Here is a 22,494-nt window from a genome sequence, read left to right as displayed (position 1 = left end):
CACCTGGAACAAACCACTGCCACTCTGATCTACTGTCCCAACATCAAATCAAGGAGAGGAAGAACGTGGATTAAGATGGAAGAGCAATGTCTTTGAACTAAGAAGATTCGAATTCGACATAAACTCAGGCATAGTCGTCACATAGTGTGTTTTCACACTGTCATTACTTGTGTCTCTTGATACACTGTAATCTGCTCTTCCACTGATAAAATCTCAGAATTCTGAAGTTTTTTGCTGCTGTTCCAGCCATCTAACATGGGCAAAGACTCTCCAACTGCTCGTTTCAAAGGAGTCGAGTTTCACACCTGGCAGACCAAACTCATCCTGATGAAGAAGGGCCTCTGGGCCATTACCATTGGAAAAGAAAATAAGCCTCGTGATGCGGACCTTGCTGTCACTTGGCAAAAGAACGATGATAAGACTCAGGCCATTATCAAACTAGAGCTAAATGATAGCTATATCTACCATGTGGATAACTGTGATACTTCACAGGATACATGGAAGAGACTTGATACTTTGTTTGGTGCACAATCTAAATCATCAAAGTATGGTCTCTTGATTGAGTTTTTCAAGCTTGAAATGAAGTCCAACACATCATTTGCCACACATTTGAATTACATGGAAGGACTTCTAACCCAACTTCTAAGAATCAACATTAAAATGGAAGAAGATGTTTGCATCGTTGTTCTACTTAAGAGTTTGCCTCCTGAATATAATAATGTATCAACAACTCTAATCAATATACCAAACCCTGAACTTGTTGATATCTAGACATCACTGTTAGAGGAGGAAAATAAGTTAAAAACTAAAAAAGAACCAAGCACCTCTAGAGATGAACATGCATTGTATGTTGGCAACAAGTACACAAGCAAGAGGGATCAGCTCTTCTGTGACTTCTACAAAAGGACCTGATACACCAAGAAGTTCTGCCACGCTAGAAAAAGGTCCCAAAAGGCCTATCTAGTTGCAGTCAAAGAATAAGTGGAAAACGGAGCAAAGGAAAAAGAAGAAGAAGAAGACCACCAAGAGAAGGACTATCTAGTTGCATTTCCTAGCCCTAGTGCTTCAAACATAAACTTATAAACTCCTCAAATAAGCCTTGTACTAAAGCACCTGTACACTTTGTGAGGCCTTTGCTATAGCCTTTGGATGACCATCATGTTTGTGGTACCCACACTTAGCCTTTCCTGTGACAATCTTTGGTGTTTTGCCATGTTTATGGTGTGCCAACACTTTGCAAGTGTCGCTTTGACTAAAGCCTCTATACGCTTTGTACTTCTGGTTGTGATTGAGGAGGGGTGTTGAGATATTTGCAATCACACCTACTTCAGTCCCTTTGTAAGGAGCAGTGAGGGCTCAGGACGAGAATCCCATATGCACAGTAGGAGAAAGTGTCACCACTCAATTCCTATAAAGCATTGTACTTGCACTCTTTTTCTATTGCAATGATAATACTCTTTTCTTTCCAGTAAAGTGTCTATGTCACTGTACACACACAAGATTGTGTTTATGAGTCCAAGTCTCAATCTTGGAACCTAATTCACTTATGTGACAATTTGTCTTTGTCAGGGTCAATGTCTTCATGAGTTTCTTCTTCCTCTTTCAACCTCCATAGCTTCCGCATCTGCCATGCTCTAGATCCCGCATATTTTAACACTTAAAGAGGCAATTACAGCGGCCTCGAATATCATAGTATACAATACATCTACAAATGTAGTGCTCCGACATTTCTGGCTCCTATCCACAAAGCTAGCACATCCTCTCATTGGCTGCAACATGGCTCCATTGACCTGTCTCAATCATTAGTTGATGTGATGAGGTGTGGATTTGACCAGTAGCAACTCGGAGTTCGTGGGAAAGTTGAGCATCCATGTATCTCGGCTTCACTATGAAACCATCATGAGAAAGCTGCAAGAAGTGACATTGGTATTGTGCCATTTTTGTGCCTAATGGGAAAGGGGGACTTGGACCAAGTCCTTTTTGTTTCCACTTTAGCAATGTCTACTCTGATCACACTATTTAGCTCTGCAAGATTGAGACTCAAAGTAGGGCAGTAGGCTGTAATTGAACGGTGGCAGTCTATCTCTACTCATGCCATGTAAGTTCAGCCACGTACTCATATGTGCATACCAATACTATCTATCTCCCTCTGCTGCAAGCTGTCTTGAAGACTCCAAAGCTAGTCTAGGATATTGGTCTTTAGGGAGCTGCCATATCCTCTGGAGGGAAGTAATTGCTTGGAATAATGCCTCAACTACCATGGGTGCAGTGCCTAATTCTGCTCGGATGATCTCTTGTGGTACTGAGGCTTTTGTCCTTATCATATGTTCTATCATCATGATCAGCAGTCTTTCCATATGTTCCCATCCATCATAATGCTGTGCTTCTAGTCCATCACAGTCCATAAGTATCATCCGTCTAGTATGATAAAGGCTTGGGCCCCAAATGGCTGCCCCATAGAATAGTGTGGGCATAACTAAAGTGTCAAAAAGCCACAATTTGGTACGAGGCTCTTGAAACTATATGTGTGCACATTGCCACTGTAGAGTACCCAAAGCTGCATATGCCCGTGCAAGCCTAGCCTTTGAAGTCTCCTTCCATGAAAACTGTGGCCCTTTGAAAGTGACCCCGAGGTAGACATATTGTCTAACTGTTTCCACAGGCTGATCGTCATACATAAAGTGGTGGATTGTCGATGATAATGGCGACCTGTCACGACTTTCCTCATGCACCGACCTAAACCATTGTGTGCCGTTTGCATAAGGTCCGTGGGTCCCTGTTCCTAAGTGCCCAAGCGTGAGAGAGAGGTGGCCAGTCATCCTAGTCCAAGAAGCGACCTGCGACCTGCGTCTGTGAGAAAGGGCAATCCAGGAGACATGCGTTCTCTTGTCTGCCCAACCTTTTTCTTGCATCCCCTGCCACTAAGTAGTCCTTCGTCTGGTGTTGGATACTTGCGTCTATGGTACAAGGAGCTCGCATGTGTTCCTGCAATTGTTGGCTGGCTAGAAGGTCATCAGACTACTGATTGTGGCTCCCCTTTCGACCTATGCAAATTCAATTTGTGATGTCCTGTTCTACTCTCGGGTAAGACTGAGAGTGAGTGAGAGAGATTGTGTGAAGGCTTGAACAAATAGTGTGCAGAGTATAGATTTGCGTAGAAGACTTGAAGTACATCGGCTTGTAGAAGGTGACAGATTCAATTCTGATCTGTGATAGAAAGTCAGGGTTGGATAAATTGTGTAATAAGCATAAAGCTTAGATATGGAGAATTTGTAGATTTCTACTGGTATGGATATGGCCTTTCTGGACCAGTATATTGGGAATGGTGATGATAAAGATTTGGCTGAATCAAATGGTGATTCGTCAGCTGAAGATTTTGGGCAGTTAATGGATGGGGATGAGATGGGGAAACGTTGCAAGATGTTGGTTGATGAACCAGCTGTGAGCGCCCCGAATTTGCCTCAGCCAAATGTTCATGCTTCATGTTCTCAGACTGATGAGTCTCTTCAGTTTATGCTGGCCACTGCCAATAATCTTATGTCTGAATATGCTTATGTCAATGAGGGTAAAGCGAGTTCTTTACCGGAAGGGGAACATGTGGTAGCTATTATGGGAACTGATTTGGTCCTACAGCAGATTGCTGCCTTTCATGACAGGGCAGCCATCTTTTACTTTACAGGAAGGACTCCTTTGATCACTAGGTGCTTGGTTGCAGTCTATGCTTGTCAGTGTGGAGGTGTGTCAGGATGATGCTTTAGGGAAAGTGTAGGCCCCTCTCATGAAAGAGATTTATGATGGCCCGAGGGGTTTTTTGAGGTCCTTTTTTGCTCCCATGAAGTGCGTGCTCATATTATGCAACGCATCCCTTTGTTCATGGATGGTTAGTTAGTACATATGGTTCCATGGAGACCTATGGCGGAGTTTCAAGAGGTACTTAGGTAGGCATGCCCAATTTGGGTCTATGACTTCAAATGCTTGACTTTTTTTTTTGCAAATAAAGTGTGGCTAATTATATTACTTCAGAAAAACACTGAATACAAGGAAGTGCTCATGCTCAACAGACTAGTTGGAGCTGATGCAGAGTCACAGATATATCAGATGTACAAGCCTCTCGGGGCAGTCTAGGGGGGATAGGAGCAAGAAGCCATGGAGGGGGAATGTATCCCCATCTAGGGATGCCTGCCTCCATCACGAAAAAGAGGTCCTGGCCGCCCCAAGTGTGCATGAAATGACAATGGAGCTCTTGACGAGCCTTGGACTCGCCCTGCACCTGGTCCCATCGGCCGCAAAGGGAGTGGATGATGGAGGTCCAGAGCTTTGCTAAGGTCACGTGTACTGAAAGTCTCTTTTTTTTTCGTAAAAGGTAATTGTATTAATTACGAAAAAAGTACAAGATTACATGATTACACGAGTACAAGAGGCACGAGGGCCGTAGGCCAACGTGTGGGAAATCCCCGGACTAGGGTACTAAAAAGTTACACCAATCATGGCAAGGACCCAAAGGCAATTGCCAAATGCCAGGAATACAAATCCTCCCGAGGGAGCAAGTCAGAGTGCCTGATGAGATCTAGCTGCCAATGCAAGAGCCCTTTAAGCCTTGCAATATGTCGCGGTACATTAGAAGCCGAATCAAAGAGAAAAGCATTTCGGGTGGTCCAAATGTGCCAGCATCCCCAGTATCTGAAAAAATGGAATAAGATCTTCATATGTAACGGCGGCGGTGTGGGATACTTCGGGCGCACAAAAACCCAATCGAAGGGAGTCAGTGAGGACCCCACCACCGCGTGCCAGATTTGTGACAAAAATGACCAGATATTCTTGGCGAGCGGGCAAGAAAGAAAACGATGTCGGGCCGATTCCGCCGAAGTGGTGCAGAAGAAGCAAGTGCCATTCGAGATTCGACGCTTGGAAAGGGCCGAGGCAAGAGGAAGACCACCAATCATTACCCGCCACAGAAAGACCTTGCATTTGAAAGGTGTCTTATTCTGCCATCCCTCCATCAGCGTTGCCTGCCACCATGACAGTGATTTCCGCAGGCCCCAAACAGTATTAACTTTCACACCCAACCATTGGTGATCTTTAATGAGAAGATGATACACCTGATTAGTAGAGGCCTTTTCCAGACTCAACCGGCCTGCAAGGTCCCAGTCCTGCCAAGGGCGATCCATAGCCAGGGCAGGAAAGGGTTGCCTACCCTGAAGTTCCGAGGAAAGCTTCCCCCATAAATCACGGTATCCGCGCGGGATCCTGAAAAGTCTCCTAGCAGTCCGAAATGATGCAAGGACATTGCGAGTGGCAAGGGTAGCATCCGCAATCGAAGTCACACCCAAACGGGCCATGCGGTTAAATCTTGGTCTGAGCTGATGTTTATCTTCCCATGAAAGTAATGTGGATACCGGCAACAATTCCAGCTGAAAAGAATTTGCCTGCACGCGGTCCCCTACTGGATGCCAACGGGCCTTTTGGAGCACCACTTTCCAAGAGCCGACCAAGTGCAGTAACAAAGAGGACGAGGGACTGGAAAATCGAGCGTCAGCATTAAGGACATGCCACCATGAGGCTCGAAGCCGTGTGTTACCCTGGCGGAGGCCGCTGTCCTCAAGAAAAAAACGGGCTATGATGGTCCACGGGTGATGATCCACACACATGGCACGAAACAGAGACCAACGAAGAGCCAGCATATGAGTTTCTGCATCCAAAATAGCTCCACCACCCATGCGCTTAGGGGTACATGCATGTGACCATGAAATCCAGGAAATGCCTGCCTGCAGTGAATCTTTCTTCCATAGCATGAAACAAATGGGATGAGTGAGAGCCTTCAAAGTACTGAAAGTCTCTCTCCGCCAAAAGCCTCCTGACACTATGCCTTCCAGATATGCCATCCAGTAAGACTCCCTATGATCTCCCAAACCTCAGAGCGGTCTGGTGTGGGCTCTAGTACCTGGCGGATGGGTAGAGCCTCCAAACCGACCACTGCGCACGACCTCACCTCAATAATGAATATGGTGTCTTGCATCCCGGCCTCATACAGAAGGTGACGGATGTGGTTGATTGCCTGCCAGCAGAAACTTCCCCATGAGATCCAAGGCGAGTGCAATACGGCAAAGGATGCGGCATGCTCCTCTCCACATGAGCTGCGCTGCCTTACACGACCAAAGGCAGTGCTTTGGGGTTTCCAGAGACTGCTGTGTGCAACGCTTACAACCTTCCTCCTTCTGCATCTGGGCTAGCCAACTTCCTACCGCCAAGCCTCCATGTGCCACCAACCATAAGAAATACGATACCCTCCTCGGCTTCTAGCTATCCCATAGATGCCGCCAAAAAGGTTCGTCGGAAAGGCTCCGTGATGCTATGCTCCGCCCAATGCTTGCTACGTGATGGCATCCAATCCATGTCCTCCTGCATTAGTACGTGTGTGCCAATCCTGGTGGTGTACTCCAGGAACCTCGGTGGCTTCTTGGCGACCGCAGTGGCCGGCCATAGCCACTCTTCCGAATCCCACTCCAGCTCATCAAGTGGCCTGCCCTCCCAGATCTAGAGGCGCCACTCCGTGAGCTCCTTCCAGAAGACATAAGGGTCCAGCCGCCATGTCTTCCCCTGAAGGCCAATCACCTGAATCCTCCTCCATGAAAGAACAACTATCCCCTCATCCTGCTGGTGCCCTTTGTCAAGGGCCAGACGCCCCCCCTCTTGCACAGTGAAGAAGGTCCCAGGTGGAGCGGTGCCCACTCTACCTGCCACTTGTAGGGGGATACCGGCTGGTGAAAACCTAGCAGCCCATACCTCCCCAAGCTCTATTGGCTCTCGTATTGGGGGAGCAAGCCACTCTTGAGGTATTGTTACGTCTATCTCCCTTCTCCTCAACTCCACTCCTCTCCTGCCATGTCCACAATCTTGTCCACAATCTTGTACACCTCCTGCCATGTCCGGATGGTACAAGCCGGGTCTCCCAACCAGCCCACTAGATGTGGGGGCACTCGCCAATTTGTGCCCCTTCCCGATCTCTGACCTGGGGGGTTCCAGATCACCGACTAACGGTCTATCTTCTCCTGGCAACGTGGGGGGCTCTTATTAGGGCCTTATGGAAGTATTGCCACACACGGAGTAAGCTGCGTAGGAAGGGGGATCTGTGGGGGGGGGGTGATCTAGGCTGTCGTTAAGATCCATGTCAGGGATGGCCTCCACTCTCCGCCAAGCCTTGGTCTACAATCCTAAAGATCCTCGTGCAATAGGACCTTCTAGGTCCGCCCTCTTGGTGTGAGACCGCGGATTACTAGCTTGCCCAAGGGGGCCATACTCTGATACTCTGGGTCTATGATCCCAAGCCCTCCCTCTTACCAATGCCGGATGATGGTCGCCCATGTCACCTTGGCCCGGGAATCCTTGGAACCGTTTGACCTAGACCAAAGAAAGTTCCGCACTAGGCTGCGAAGCTGCACTACACATGATGAGGAGAAGCACCAATACGAGGCGATGTACCAGACTGTCGCTAGGAGGACCTGGTTCACCACCAGGGCTCGGCCTGCTAGGGATAGGCGAGCAGTACTCCAGTAGGTCAACTTCCTCTGAATAGAGTCCAGAATTGGAAGAAACTATTGGGCAGGGGTGATTTCGAGTCTCACTTGGAACCCTAGATAACGGACAGGCTGCCCTCTGCTCACCCATCTAAATCCCAAGTGGACGTCCCACTCTGTACTAGATTCTAGGTTTGTAAGGAAACCAATTGACCTTCGCTAGTTGATTTTCGCTCCCGCTGCAATACACAACACCTCAAGAGCCAGTCTCACTCTCTCCAACATCAACTTATCGTCCTCTATGTAGAGTGCTGTGTCATCTGCATACTCTTGAGTCTAACAACTCTGTCTTCTCTCTCACTGGAAGTCAAAGGCCACGTAAATTGCTCACACATGATCTAAGAAAGTGAGACATTGCCTCTGTAAAGAGTAAGAATAGGTACGGGGCCAGGGGGCAGCCCTGCCGCCCAACCGATCTATCTAGCCGAAACTCCTCTCCTCGCCTGCCACCTATGAGTACCCTACTGGTAGCCGATCTGTAAAGTGCGGAGACCCCGCGGATCCATGCCTGGGGGAAGCCCAACCTCACCATGGTGCCCTCTAGGAAATCCTAGTCCACCCTATCGTAGGCTTTCTCGAAATCCAGGAGTAGTACAGCCAGTCCCTGTCCACTGTGTTGAGCCCACTCTGTTGCCTCAAAGAAGGTGAATACATTGTCTAGGATGGTCCTGTCTTGAACAAAGCCTGTCTGTATGTCATGAATGATGTCTGGAAGCACAGGGCGTAGTTGCCTACCAATCATCTTTGCCAGTGCCTTATAGGCCACCGACAATAAAGTGATTGGTCTCCGTTGGAAAAGCTCCAACCGGTGGTCTCCCCCTTTGGGGAGAAGACTGATGAGGCTTGCCAAAAGACTCCTTGGCATCTGTCCTGATGTGAAAATCTCTTGGAAGGCCATCACTAAGGGGTCCTTCACCACCTCCTAGTAGTTAGTGAAGAAGGCCTTAGAAAGGCCATTCTCTTCTGGGCATTTCTGCCCATCCTGTTTGTGGAAAGCCTCCTCTAATTCCTTCTCTGTGAAGGGGTCTAGGAGGGAGCATCCCATCTCCTCTGTGACGAGGGACAGGATGCGATCCCGGACCTGCTCCCTGCAACGATGTCCTTTGGTTGAGGCTGTCTCCTGCTAGAAAAGGCGTTTGTAGTAGTCGGTGGCAATCTCCATCACCTCGTCTGGGCTAGACCAATCCTCCCATACTGATCCCGAAGGGTGCATATCTACTCTCCTAAAGTGCGGGGCTGGTGTGTCTGAAAAAACTCCTTGCACATCACGTCCCCCTTCCTCGCCTAGAAGGCTGCTGAGATGTGGAATGAGAACTCCGAGCACCTGTCCTCTAGGCCGGTGATGACCGCTCGTGCGCGCACCTCCTGTGCGTGGAGGATAGGATCCTGTGGTGTCTCCTATAATAATATTTGCGTGGCTGCGAGGCCCCGCCGGAGTGCTCTCTCCTCCTCCCAGCTCTGTTGCTTGGCCTGTAGGGTTGCCTCTTGGCAGATCCTGCTCGACTCGGCTAGGACCTCTGCGACCTTCTCAGTGATCCGGTCCCTCCTGCCCCACTCCCTAGTCCAAATCTGCTGAATCTGTCTCTTCACCTCCTCCCTCCTGTAGATTGAGTCACAGGATTGTGTACCTAGGGAAGATGTTGGGGGATCAAGTGCCAGGAGAACTAGGCAGTGATCGGACAGAGTGGTGCCAGTCAACTACCCTATCTCGCCTCTGCGAGAGCAATCCCACTTCCCCACATAGAAACTCTCTAACCGCTCTAGACCGCCTGTATCCCCACGAAAAGTCCAACGACCTTTCCCTTCTGTGAAAAGCTGGGTCTTTCCAAGCATTCTGAGCTCCTATTGCTAGTAGGAAGACCTCCCATGCCTCCTGCTCCTCCCTAGCCATGCCTTCGTAGTTTCTGCCTCTACCCTGCTGGTCCTCTAAGGCCTCCAAGTTGTTGAAGTCTCCTCCAACAATCCACGAGTCCACCTCTGGGAGTCCTGTTGCAATCTCCACCTAGAACTTGTTGCATGACCTGACCTCAATGGGGGCATAGACATTGAGGACTTAGAGGCACGAGTTTCCAATATCCAACCTGATCCAAAGAACCCTCCTTGCCACAATCGCCCCATGATCCTGTACACAGGTGGTAAGACTCGGGCCAATAGAGGTGCATACGCCTCCACTCCTGCCGTGGGCACCGATGGCGTACTCCCAGTAGGTATGTGACTTGCCTAGGAGAATCTTCCCTACCCGATGGGCTTGGGTGGGGGTGAGCTTGTGCTCCTGTAGAAGTAGGATGTCTATCCATCTAGCAAGGGCCGACTACAACTCCTGCCGAACAATCAACTTCCTGAAACCACGTGCCCCACTGTAGTGGAGACTATTTACATTCCAAGATGCAAGGTGTAAGCTCATGGGGAAACCTATGACTGACCGAACAGGTAGCTGTTTGGTGTGGAAGCTACTGATGAGGAGGAAGAACTATGGGGCATGCGAGTACGCTTTGCCGTAGGCCTGGACGACGAACTCCAGTCCCCCATGGTGGCCCTCGGGCGGACCATAGGGGTGATAGATGCTCTAGGTGGTACCACCAATGCATCTATCAGCTAGAGGCTAAGAGTTGTGACTCTGTACACTCGTAAAAATGGGCCGCCCGTGCTAGGGGCCACTCGATCACATCCATCGGAGCTCTCCACTGTGGAGGGGCTTGAAAGATAATGCTCAAGTGTGGGACCTCGGCACCAGCCCACCAGTTAATGTCTATCATGCAAGTTGGCCACTGTTGTGCAAATAGTGCTAGTCCATCTTCTCCCATCCACTGGGAGATGTGGTCCGCCACGTGACTCTTCACCTCCATGGGCCATTGCGGAAGAACTCCTATGGTAACAACTGCGCGTGTCTCAGGAAAGTGTGACGGGCAGCAGAGACAGATGAGTTGGTGGCTATGTGGAGAGGGCAAGACTGTTGGTGCGAGGAGGATGTAGGCATGTGTGGCTTATCACCTCCTGTGGGAGGAGGGGGGGTGGGCCGGGGGGGATCACTTGTACCGGATGCAGATCAGGGGGGGTGCTCAGCAGGGGAGGTGGTGGGGGAGAAGAAGATCGAGGGATGGTGGGATGGCTGGAGGTACATGGTGGGTGTGGGGCTGGTGGCCCTGGATGGGGGGGGCTATGGGCCAGGGTCAATGGGGGATACATGGGAGGTGGGGGAGGGGTGGGTGTGGGGGCTGTGGGATCTCAGGTGAGGTAGCCTATGGCGCGGGTGGTGAATGTGGGGGACTGCAGTCTTACCGGCGGGCTGCGGAGTGCTCTGCCAGGGGGCCGTCACTCGCCCTCCTGCTCCCTATTGCCGTGGCTGTGTCTGAGGAGCTAATTGCAGCCCCCCTGCTGTCTCCCTCTCTGTCGTCTCTGGACCCGTGTTAAGCCGTCAGCGTCCACCTGCGGGCCTGTCGGTGGAACAGCCTTGGCTCCAAAGCGCGTGTAATCTGTTGCCTGATGCCCAAAGTCGTGGCAACACAGGCACTGCCTTGGTTGCCCAGCCACAATGACCTGTTTCCTAAAGGAGTGGCCTCTTGCCTCAATCTCCAAGAACTTTGGTATACTCTTTATGTCTTTCACGGCCACTCGTACCTTTGGGACTCTTGCAATTGTCATTGCATTCGCGAAGGAGGCAAGAAGAACTATGCCGAAGAGCTGTCCAAAGTTCTCCACTAACTGGCAATACTCTACTGCTAGTCCGGGGAAAGGTAAAGTGGTTGGATATCTGTGAAATCTGTTATGGAGAGCAAATGTCTCCACTATGAAGCCACTATACTAGGGAACCATGTAAATGACCCCCTTTGTGGAGGCATAGAGTGAGCTCTTTAGTAACTCACGAGCTGCGTCCGCAGAGGTGAGTCGAACCATGAAGATCCCTTGGTCCATGAGGGCTGCCTCCGCGATCTGCGCTGTGCCAATGTGCAGCGTGGAACGGAGCCAATCCCGAAGTTGGGCCCTCGATGGGGAGTGTCCAAGGACCTGATCAAAGATCCTGACCAAAGATTGCTGTTTCTTTCAACTCCAGCTTTGTGGCATGGACTACTAAGAGCTGTTCCTCAGAGAGGATGATGCGCAAGGTGTTTGACTGGGGGGCACTCGCAGAATGTGCCGGCGTCTGACTAGAGGTTTCCTTTCTGCATCCCTATTGAGAAACGTGCCGATCACACTGCTGAAACTGTCGGAAAGGGGGGGGGGGGGGGGGGGGGGGGCAGGGGGGTTCTTTTCTGTTTTCTGATGATGATGGAAGCACTGGGCGCCACGAGAGATGTTTCTAGGCTGGAGTCGCGCGGGTGAGGGGCCTGGAGCTACCGGTTGAATGGGACGGGGGACCGCGCAGGAGTGAAGGGGCTGGGCGTCAGATTGGGGAAGCACAGAGGGGGCAATAGAGGGGGCAGAATGGGGGGCAAAAGGAAAGTGTCAGGTTGGGCATCTGATTAGGAGACAGCGCAGGATTGGGGGGGCTGGGCGTCAGAGTGGAGCCAGGGCGGGGGGGGATGCAGAGAGGTTTTACTGGCAGAGCCAGGGCGGGAGGGGTTGACGGGCGTGGGCAGCGCTGTGGGAGGCAGCTTGATGGCGTGACAGGCTGGCGGGGGGGGAGAGGTACAGCTTGTCGCAGGAGGGGAACAGGCGGGCGAAATGGTTTCAAATGCTTGACTACATCTAGCCTCCCATAAATGCCAGGCAGTTGTGCATGCTCTGATGCACTGCAGGAGCACATAGTGAAACACAATTTTCTCTTGTTAGAAATGGGCTCACATTGAGAGTAATATGCTTTATGAGTTTAGCACTTTTTCTATCTTCTCCAAGGTTCACTCAACATATATGCATGCCAGCGCTCACTACTGAAAAACAATCCTAGACATACAAACCACAAAACCCTTCTTTGTCCAACAAACTGTAGTATTGTGACCCTGCAGGACTTATCCTTCACATGTTTCAAGTTAATTCCATATAGGATTGGACAATTTGGCAGATTCTAATCTTTTTGTTCCAGGAAGTCATTGCATGGTTTAGTATAGAAGCTGTTGTCAGAAGCATGTCAGTCTCTAATCTCATATTGATTTCTTTCCATAGTATGCTTATTTTAAGACCTGGAAAATTTTAATGCTTACAGCATGTTAGAAAGATTTGGAAGATTCAGTGAGCCATTGGTTCGAGTTTATACAAGACAACTACTCTTAGGTCTGGAGTACTTGCACAAAAACAGGATTGTTCATAGGGATATTAAAGGTGGAAATGTGCTAGTGGATTCTGATGGTGTTGTTAAGTTAGCTGATTTTGGAGCATCTAAAGTAAGTAGAATCAGTATTTTTTCTTTGTTGTGCACACAAAAAGGAAAAATAAAGTCAAACAAACAAGTAATAGTTTGATAGAGAACCAATTCTTATGGGGAGGATGTGAAAGCCTTCATGGATATCGGTGTTTTGGGTCAATCTCTAAACACTCTGAAGGAGAATGTTAGATATTTCTGGAGAAGGCAATGCTGCCCCCACTAAAACACCGCTTTCTGGAATTCCCCCCTCTGACGAGCCGGACTAGGAAGCTACAGCCACCCATGTTCTAGGAGAAGTCCACATTAGCAGAAGAAATGGCAAGGGTCCCTCTACCAATGCAAATCAGTGTTCAATTACTAGCTTTTTAAGGTTAACCAATCTTTAAATTTTCTGTTTTTGTATGTGGAAGTGACCTTTGCTTCCCTGTCAAAGCACTATGAACTGCATACCTAGAAGAGTGCCTGAACTTATGAAAAACATATATAATTGCCAAACCTTGTCTTTCTATAGTGGTGTAATTGCATTCAGAAAAATTCATGTAGTCTACTAGAGTAACAAATAGAGTGATCCATATTGTGATTGGGGTCAGGCCGGGTGAATACTACACCTACAATGTTGAGACTAGCATTTGTGTGCACATGAAAAATTTTGGACCAGTCTAGGGTGACGTAGTATGGGGGCTCCAGCTAGTCTAGATTTCGGATAGATAAAAGCTTCAGTAGCACTAGGTGTCTATTTGAAGGGTTTGGAGGGGTTGCTAAGCCAGTGCTAAGCTTGAGGATGAGACACATTGGCATATTGTGCCACAGACCTTATGCAACCATTTGCTGCCTTACAAGTGATAATTACCAAGCACATGACGACTGTTGTCCCGCCATGACATCCATATCACCAAGTGCACTACATGGACTATGCCTTTGCACAAGAATTGTTCACTTTTCGAAAGCACCCTCTTACGATGGAAGAATAAAATATGGAATACAAGGTATAAATAGAAAGGGATGATGGTTTGGGAGAGATTCAGGCCCTGCGGGAAACAGAGTTACATGTACAAATAACTCTAGCTATGATATCTATAGCATTGGTTCAGTGCTGATTATTGCTGCAGGAGTCACATTAGATAGAGCCATTATCACAAGACACCAAAGACTCAGCAGTAGGAATTTAACTGGAGCAGTTAGGGACCGTATCATAGCTGATATCTTATGCAGACCCTAAGGTCAACTACAGCCTATTGTCTCCACCACATTTTTTTGTACATTGTTTTGAAATTTGGGTTTCCTTTCCTTTCTACTGCTGGGACAACGCTAGACATGGTTCTACTCTAGCATAGTCCCATCGTAAAGTTATTCTTAACATGGTTTCATAGGGCCGTTACTTATTTTAATATAATCTTCACCTTATTGATGAGATAACATTAGACATGGATGTACTTGGATTTTGTTTCATAGCTCGCATTGCCCTTATGTAGACATTAATCTCTCTCTCTCTCTCTCTCTCTCTTCAGACGGTTGGTACGCAAAAAGAAGCGGGAATACTTGAGCAAACTAGAAACAGAAATGTATTCCATGTTCTTGGGGTAGGACAGCAAGAGAGCATGGAAAAAGATGCACGAGAACCAGCCACCCCTACAAATTACTAGACCGGATGATTGGCATGGATATGCTTGCACACTCTATGATATTCCTGGCCAAGAGCCTTTGCCACTCCCCTCAACCTCAAGACCAGCAAATTGCAGATTTTTCACAGAAAAAAAAGTGAGGAATGCCATATGGAAACTGAAAAATGGAAGAGCCCAAGATCATGAGGATTTAGTGGCTGAACACTTCATGCATGCTTGTGATATTTTGGCACCAACGCTGGCTCACGTCTTTAATAGGGCAGTTTGTGAGGGATTTCCAACCTGTTGGTCAGACCATATTATTGTGCCGCTCTTTAAGAGTGGAGACCCCGCGCCACCTAGTAACTACCGAACTATCATGATTGGACACATGCTGGCCAAGATATTTGGCTCTATCGTGGAACAAGCATTGAGTGAATGGGCCGAGATGCATGGCCTGAGATCAAAAGGCCAGGCTGGCTTCAGGAGGGGATATACAACTCTAGATCATATCTTTACATTGAGGGCAATCATCGAAGAAGGCAAGGCATTCAAGAAAAAGATCTATTGCTGTTTTGTGGACTTTCGCAAGGCCTTTGACACAGTGCCACGTGCTAGACTCATGAGAAGAATGCAAAACATTGATGTGCCCGTAGAGATACAGTGGAGTATCTATGCCTTGTATGAGACAGTGATAGGCAGAGTACGAACACTTGAGGGCATCTCAGATATAGTCAATAGCACCATTGGGGTGAAACAAGGCTGTCCACTTTCACCGACACTATTTGGGCTGTATATAGATGAAATTTCAGAATCTGGAGTGCTGATACCATTACTGCTTTATGCCAATGATATTGTACTTATATATGACTCACCTGAGGGACTAAATAGACACTTGGATGCATTATCAGTTTTTTGCAGAGATAAAGATCTTAAGGTGAACCTTGGGAAAACTAAGGTTATGGTATTTAACACTTCAGCTGCTTGGGTGACAATAGTTGAGCACCAGTTTACTTTTGATGGAGAGCCAGTGGAGATGGTTAGGCAGTATGTCTATTTGGGGGTCACATTGAAGGGACCACAGTTATCTTGGAGAGAGACATCAGAGGATCGTTTGGCAAAAGCATATGCAACCTTAGGTGCATTGGAGAGGCAATGTGCTCACATACAATTTCATGAGCCGCGCACCAAACTGTGGCTTTTTGACACCCTGGTTACACCCACACTCCTATATGGGGCAGCTATTTGGGGTCCGAGTCTCTTTCACACGAGGAGACAGCCTTTGGGAGACCATGATGGACCAGAGAAGGAATACTATGACGGATGGGAGCATATGGAAAGACCACTGGTCATGACGATCTCACGCATGATACGAGCGAAGAGTTCGACCCCACATGAAATTATTAGAGCTGAGTTGGGAGCATCACCCATGGTGGCTGAGGCCTTGGTCCAGGAAGTGACTTTCATACGTAGACTATGGGAGCTCCCTTAAGATAGATATCCACGGCTAGCCCTGGCCTCTTCTAGACAACTAGCAGCAGACGGTGACAGACACTGTTGGTATGCTCAGATGAGTACATGGATGAGTCTACATGGGCTGCAGATTGACAGACCCCCCTTTGACTATAGCCTGGATTACCCTACACTTGACTTCAAGCCAATCAGAGCTAAACCATGTGATCAGAGCAGACATACTGAAGTTAGATACGGAGAAGACCTAGATCCGACCCCCCTCCTCCCATGGCACGAGGATGGCACACTACCAGACCCACTTCCTTCAAGTATTTGAGGATGGTTTCATCACCCGACCAAATTACATGGACACACAGCTGCCTCATGGACTACGCACAGTTATTGGTCAGATCCGCACCTCATCCCACCACCTGAGGATTGAGACAGGCAGATGGGAGGGTATACAGACAGAAGAACGCATATTCCCACTATGCGACAGAGAGCCAGAGACAAAGGAACACTACATCTGCCGATGCACTGTATATTATGACATACGAGGTAGATACCACTGTCTGTTTCGAGAGGGTTATCCATATGTATGTCAAAATCATTTAGCAGCTTCAAGAGTCAAACTGTTTCACATGCACCTAATGATGCGCCTCTATACTCTGTCTTTGTACTAGAGAGAGTGACTGTAGGCTACTTTTTGCTACTCCAACTGATCATATTGCTTCCAAGGCTGAGAGCATATCCACTTATCAACTATCGCATAATCCTCCTGACTGCTTCCAAGTGAGATTTATGTGCCTTCTACATAAATTGACTAATTAGCCCCACTGAATAACTGAGGTCAGGACATATAATAGTGAGATAGATCAGGTTGCCTACCATTTGTCTATACATCGTAACATTCTCTATTTCATTGCCAACATCAACTCCAAGCTTTATATTTTGATCTACTGAGGTTTCCATGGACTTCTTGCTTCTCTAGTAGCCAAATCCCTTGAGGTGTAGTCACTATCTCAATGCCAAGAAAGTACTTTGTTGGGAATAAAGAGCCATTATGCATTTTATACATGCTCGGGTGTGAATACACCCTCTACATCGTAACATTCTCTATTTCATTGGCAACATCAACTCTAGGATTTATATTCTGATCTAACGAGGTTTCCATGGGCTTACAATTCATTATTCCATATTTGAGCTGCATATCCTGTGCATATTGCTCTCTATCTAGCAGTCAAATCCCTTTAGCTATAGCCACTATCTCAATGCCAAGAAAATATTTTGTTGGGAATAAAGGGCCACCGTGCATTTTATACGTGCTCGGGTGTGAACACACCCTTAGCACTTGTACTTTAGTACTTTACATATAGCTATCACAAAAACCTAAGAGAGATATTACTCTTTATACCCACACATTGTGCATCTTACACTTTCTCACTCTCTACTGCTCTCTCTCTCTCTTTTTTTTTTCGTAAAAGGTAATTATATTAATTACGAAAAAAATACACGATTACTGGATTACAAGATACATGATGACACAAAGCCATCATGTGAAGAGGTTTTCTCTTTCTCTCTCTCTCTCTTTTTTCTGATTACAAGATACACGAGGGCCCTCGGCCAACATGTGGGGAAGCCCCGGAGTAATGCACTGAAAAAGTTACACCAATCATGGCAACGACCCAGAGGCAATTGCCATATGCCACGGATGCAAATCCTCTCGAGGGAGCAAGTCGGAGTGTCGGATGATATCCAGCTGCCAATGCAAGAGCCCTTTAAGCCTGGCAATATGTCGGGGTACATTAGAGGCCGAATCAAAGAGAAAAGCATTGCGCGTGGTCCAAATGTGCCAGCATCCCCAATATCTGAAAAAGTGAAATAAGATCTTCTCATGCAACTATGGCGGTGCGGAATACTTCGGGCGCACAAAAACCCAATCGAAAGGAGTTAGCGAGGATCCCACCACCGCGCGCCAAATGAGCGACAAGAGTGACCAGATATTCTTGGCGAGCGGGCAAGAGAGAAAACGATGTCGGGCCGATTCCGCCGGTGTGGTACAGAAGAAACAATTGCCATTCGAGATGCGACGCTTGGCAAGGGCCGAGGCCAGAGGAAGACCACCAATCATTACCCGCCAAAGAAAAACCTTGCATTTGAAAGGTGTCTTATTTTGCCAGCCCTCCATCAGCGTTTTGTGCCACCATGACAGCGATTTCCGCAGTCCCCAAACAGTGTTAGCTTTCTCTCCCAGCCATTGGTGATCTTGAACAAGAAGATGATACACCTGATTAGTGGAGGCCTTTTTCAGACTCAGGCGGCCTGCAAGATCCCAGTCCTGCCAAGGGCGATCCACCGTCAAGGCAGGAAAGGGTTGCCGACCCTGAAGCTTCGACGAAAGCTGCTCCCACAAATCACGGTATCCACGCGGGATCTTAAAGAGTCGCCGAGCAGTCCGAAATGAGACGAGGACATTGCGAGTAGCAAGGGTAGCATCCGCAACCGACATCACACCTAAACGGGCCATGCGATTAAATCTTGGTCTGAGTTGATGTTTATCTTCCCATGAAAGGAGTCTCGATACTGCCAACAATTCCAACTGAAAGGAGTTAGTCTGCAAGCGGTCCCCCACTGGGTGCCAGCGGGCCTTTTGAAGCACCACTTTCCAAGAGCCGACCAAGTGCAGTAACAAAGAGGACGAGGGACTGGAAACACGAGAGTCAGCATTAAGGACATGCCACCAGGAGGCCCGAAGCCGTGTGTTGCCATGGCGGAGCCCGCTGTCCTCAAGAAAATAACGGGCTATGATGGACCAAGGGTGGTGATCCACACACATGGCACGAAAAAGGGACCAACGGAGAGCTAACATATGAGTGCGTGCATCCAAAATCGCTCCGCCACCCATGCGCTTAGGGGTACATGCGTGTGACCAAGAAATCCAGGAAATGCCGGCCTGCAGTGAGTCCTTCTTCCATAGCATGAAACGGATGGGATGAGTGAGGGCCTTCAAAGTAGTAGGAGTCCATGGCAACAATGGCAGGAAATACGTTAGCATTGGAAGCATGATTGTCTGGGCCACTTTGAGGCGGACATGGAATGGCCACGCTTGCTACTTCCAATACATAAACTTTGCTGCCAATTTTTGTGAAATCCACTCCAGCAGGGCTTTTGGCCGTACATCCACCCCCAATGGGTATCCAAGATGCCTGACAATGGAGCCACGGGAAACCACCTGGCCTTGCCAGCCTAAGGACTGCAAATCAGGCTCCGTACAACTGAGAAGGGCTGACTTAAGGGCATTGATGCGAAGCCCAGAGGCCTGACCAAAGAGTGTCCAAACATCTAATGCCCTTCGAATGTTGTCCCTGTCCGCCTGCAAAATCATAAAGGTGTCATCCGCCAAGGATTGGCTAACGAAGTGCTGACCCAACGGAAGAGACAGACCGGCCAGCTGGGCAGAGGCTGCCATGGAGGATAACATTGAAAGGACCGGGTGAGTCGCCAGGGCAAAGAAAAGGGGGCTCAAAGGACAACCCTGTCGGACCGAGTGTGCAAGGACAAATGGCTCTGTAACTCCACCATTAAGCATAACTCTGGAGGAAGCCTCAGCACTGATGGTGTAGATCAATCGGGACATTCGGGTACCAAAGCCCATGGCCGACAAGAGGTCTGCAATGAAAGATCAGTCCACATAATCAAATGCCTTTTCCAAGTCCAATTGGATCAATACCACTTCCTGACCGGAGTGCCGCGCATAGTCAATGGCCATTTGCACATTTAAGATATTATGCAGAATGTTGCGGCCCTTAATGAAACCATATTGGAGAGGATGCACAATAGCTGGAAGGTGCTTGTGGAGCCGATTCGCCAGCACTTTGGAGTAGATTTTATACATGGAGCCCATCAAAGAGATTGGTCGCCAGTGTTGCAACTTTGACGGCGAAGGGACCTTTGGAATTAGTTTGATAAGGCCTTCTTTCCATGAGGAGGGCATGACCCCCGTTTCCCACACCTGCTGAAACATGGCCACCAATGGCTTCGCCAACTGCGTGGCCGAGGTCTGAAAGAATTCATTAGTGAGACCATCCCAGCCAGGGCTTTTATCATTCGGCAGGTGCAACAAAACGTCCATAACCTCGTCCTCGCAAATATCCGTCTCCAAAGCGGCTTGCATATCAACTGGAACCTGCTGGCGGACCAGATGATAGAAGACCGCACGGGCATGCGTAACCTGGCTAGAAGGCGAGGAAGAGGAACCAAGAAGATCCATAAAATAGTTTCTGCACATAGTGACAATGGTCTGCGGATCCGTGACCATGCGACCTTCCGAATCCTGGAGTCTGGTCATATTTTCGCGGGGCGGAGATGCATGCAAGGCGCGAAAGAACTTATGAGACTGGCAGGTGCTATCTTGCATTGTGTCCATCAAGTTGTGCAGCTTGGCCTGTTGATAAGATTTCAACTGAAACACTTGAATAAGATGGGCCAACCGCCTCTCCAGAGACAGCAGAAAATCATCATCAGGGGAATCCAGGAGCAAGGAACGGACCAAGGCCAGTAAGTCTTCTGCTGCATGTCGACGCCGGCGGCAAAGCGAGGCATGATGGATCCCATACTGGCGAGCAACCCGCTGCACATTAGAGAGCAGCCTTGCAAATGAAGGCCAGCCCTCAGAGGCGAAGTCCAATAAGAACCTCTCAATCAACTGCTGCATATAGCCCTGGAAAACTGAATGCTTCAGATAAGAGGAGTTGAAGCGTAAAGGGAGCCTATCCAGGAATTGCACAAAAGGTGCAATAGAGTGTGCCCGCATCTCAAGCTGGAGGGGGAAATGGTCCGACAACGCATATTGCTGCAAGACCTTCATTTCCAGCATGTCGGGAAGAAAGTCATTGCCCTGCATGATATACATTCTGTCCAGCCGCGACCAGGTAGTTGCATATTGTGCGGAATGAAAAGTAAATCCTGAAAAAGAAGGGTGAAGCCACGACCAAAGATCTTGCTTGAGCACGTGCAAAGCAAAAGAACTCCACACCCGGCTTTCCGGCGTATCCATTACCGAATGCCCTGAAGTGGACTGAGAAGAGTCGACACACATATTGAAATCTCCCATCAAGAATCCCCTTCGGCCGAGTGACATGGAGCCCTGCAAAGTGGACCAAAGATCCCGCCGGGATGCGGGATCATTCGGAGCATAGAGGCCCAACAGCCATAAAATCTCGCCTTCAAATAAGACTTCGATCACCAGAAAGCGGCCCTGCACATCATTTTTAACAAGGACAGGCTGATATTTCTCATGGACAATCATCAGCACGCCCGAATAGTGCGTAGCATGGGTCCCTGCATAAAACAGGCGGAATCCATGACAATCCATCACTTTTCCTGCTTCACCGTGACTTTTGTGCTCAACTGCACACAATACATCCCACTGGTTCTCGTGCAAGACGGTCCACATGGCATGTTGCTTATGGCGAGAGCAAATGCCTCGCACATTCCACGTGGCTATCTTCATGTATCCTCAAAGTCGGAAATCAGGAACGAGGCACCTACTGCCTCGATTTCACCTTTTCCGCGAGAGCATCCAGGACACCCTCATCCAGAAAATCAGCCAATACTGCAAAAGAATTCTGGCGACCTGCGTTGGAGGTAGAAGGGCAATCCACTGCCTTGGGAGAGGGGCGGGGATAACGCCGATCCCAGGGTGTAATAACATTTCCTTTGGCATCGAACGCCAGCTTGGCAGGTGGGCCTCTGGGGCCGTCGGTATAGGCTCTCCTTGGAGACTGATTGCGGGGGCCCGACGGGGCCCTAGGACGCGGAGCCTGCTGTGAAGTGGCCATTTCTTTCCGGCGCGTATACGTGCGCACGGAATCCTGGGAAGCGGGAGGCCCAGGATCCGCCAAGCCTGTATCCAACTTTTTACCTTTTTGAGGACGTGCCTCAATCCAGTCAGTACGACGGGAATCCACACTTCGGACCTGTTGTTTGCCTTTGTCCATGACATGAGGAGACTGAAGGGCTTCCTGGGGCGTGGCATCAAGCCCCATGTCGTCCTTGGGCAGCACAACCTGCGCATCATCCGAAGACGAGTGCTTTTCAGGGCATTCGGCCATGAAATGCCCCAATTTTCCACATGAAAAGCAGTGGCCCGCAAAGTTGCCCCATTTTAAGCGAAAATACAAAGGATGCATGCCCGAACAATTGAGGCGAAGCCACGCGGGCCTTTAAGGTCTCCTCAACCGACTCCCCTTGCAATAGATGGTGCAGCCACTGGCGAATATGCGAAAGCATTGGGATCCTGCCAGTGAAGAAAAGAATAACTACACGGTCATAGAACACCGAGAAAGATCGCAAGACTGATTTGGGGTCCACCGTGGCTTCCAGCACATCATCCGTTCCCGCAACAGAAAAAGATTCGGTATTATGCTGGACATAATCGCCAAGCAGAGTATTGGCGAAGTCCAGCAAAAGCTCCCAGTCGATTTCTTGCGAATCCACCGGATCAGAGGCCACTTGCGCATAGGAGCGTTCCGGAGGACTCATTGGCTCATCAGGCGTAGGCTTGGAG

At 48.8% G+C, this 22,494-nt stretch overlaps 1 protein-coding gene across 4 annotated transcripts in view; it reads left to right on the top strand.

The window, feature by feature from the left end:
- The window catches only part of LOC148028540 (uncharacterized), a 162,838-nt gene that overhangs the window by 47,389 nt on the left and 92,955 nt on the right, over positions 1–22,494 (top strand). Inside the window, exon 7 of one of the 4 annotated variants that reach the window (XM_087688823.1) lies at positions 12,715–12,892. The exons of the other annotated variants lie outside the window; for them this stretch is intronic. Coding sequence (XP_087544949.1) covers positions 12,715–12,892 — 178 coding nt within the window. The remainder of the gene's footprint in view (positions 1–12,714; positions 12,893–22,494) is intronic. 4 annotated transcript variants of the gene reach the window in all.

Source organism: Lygodium microphyllum, chromosome 11, assembly GCF_053477565.2.
Source record: "Lygodium microphyllum isolate KBCC chromosome 11, Lygodium_microphyllum_v1.1.10, whole genome shotgun sequence".
Taxonomy (NCBI): domain Eukaryota; kingdom Viridiplantae; phylum Streptophyta; class Polypodiopsida; order Schizaeales; family Lygodiaceae; genus Lygodium; species Lygodium microphyllum.
This window is presented reverse-complemented; position numbering and strand designations above follow the sequence as displayed.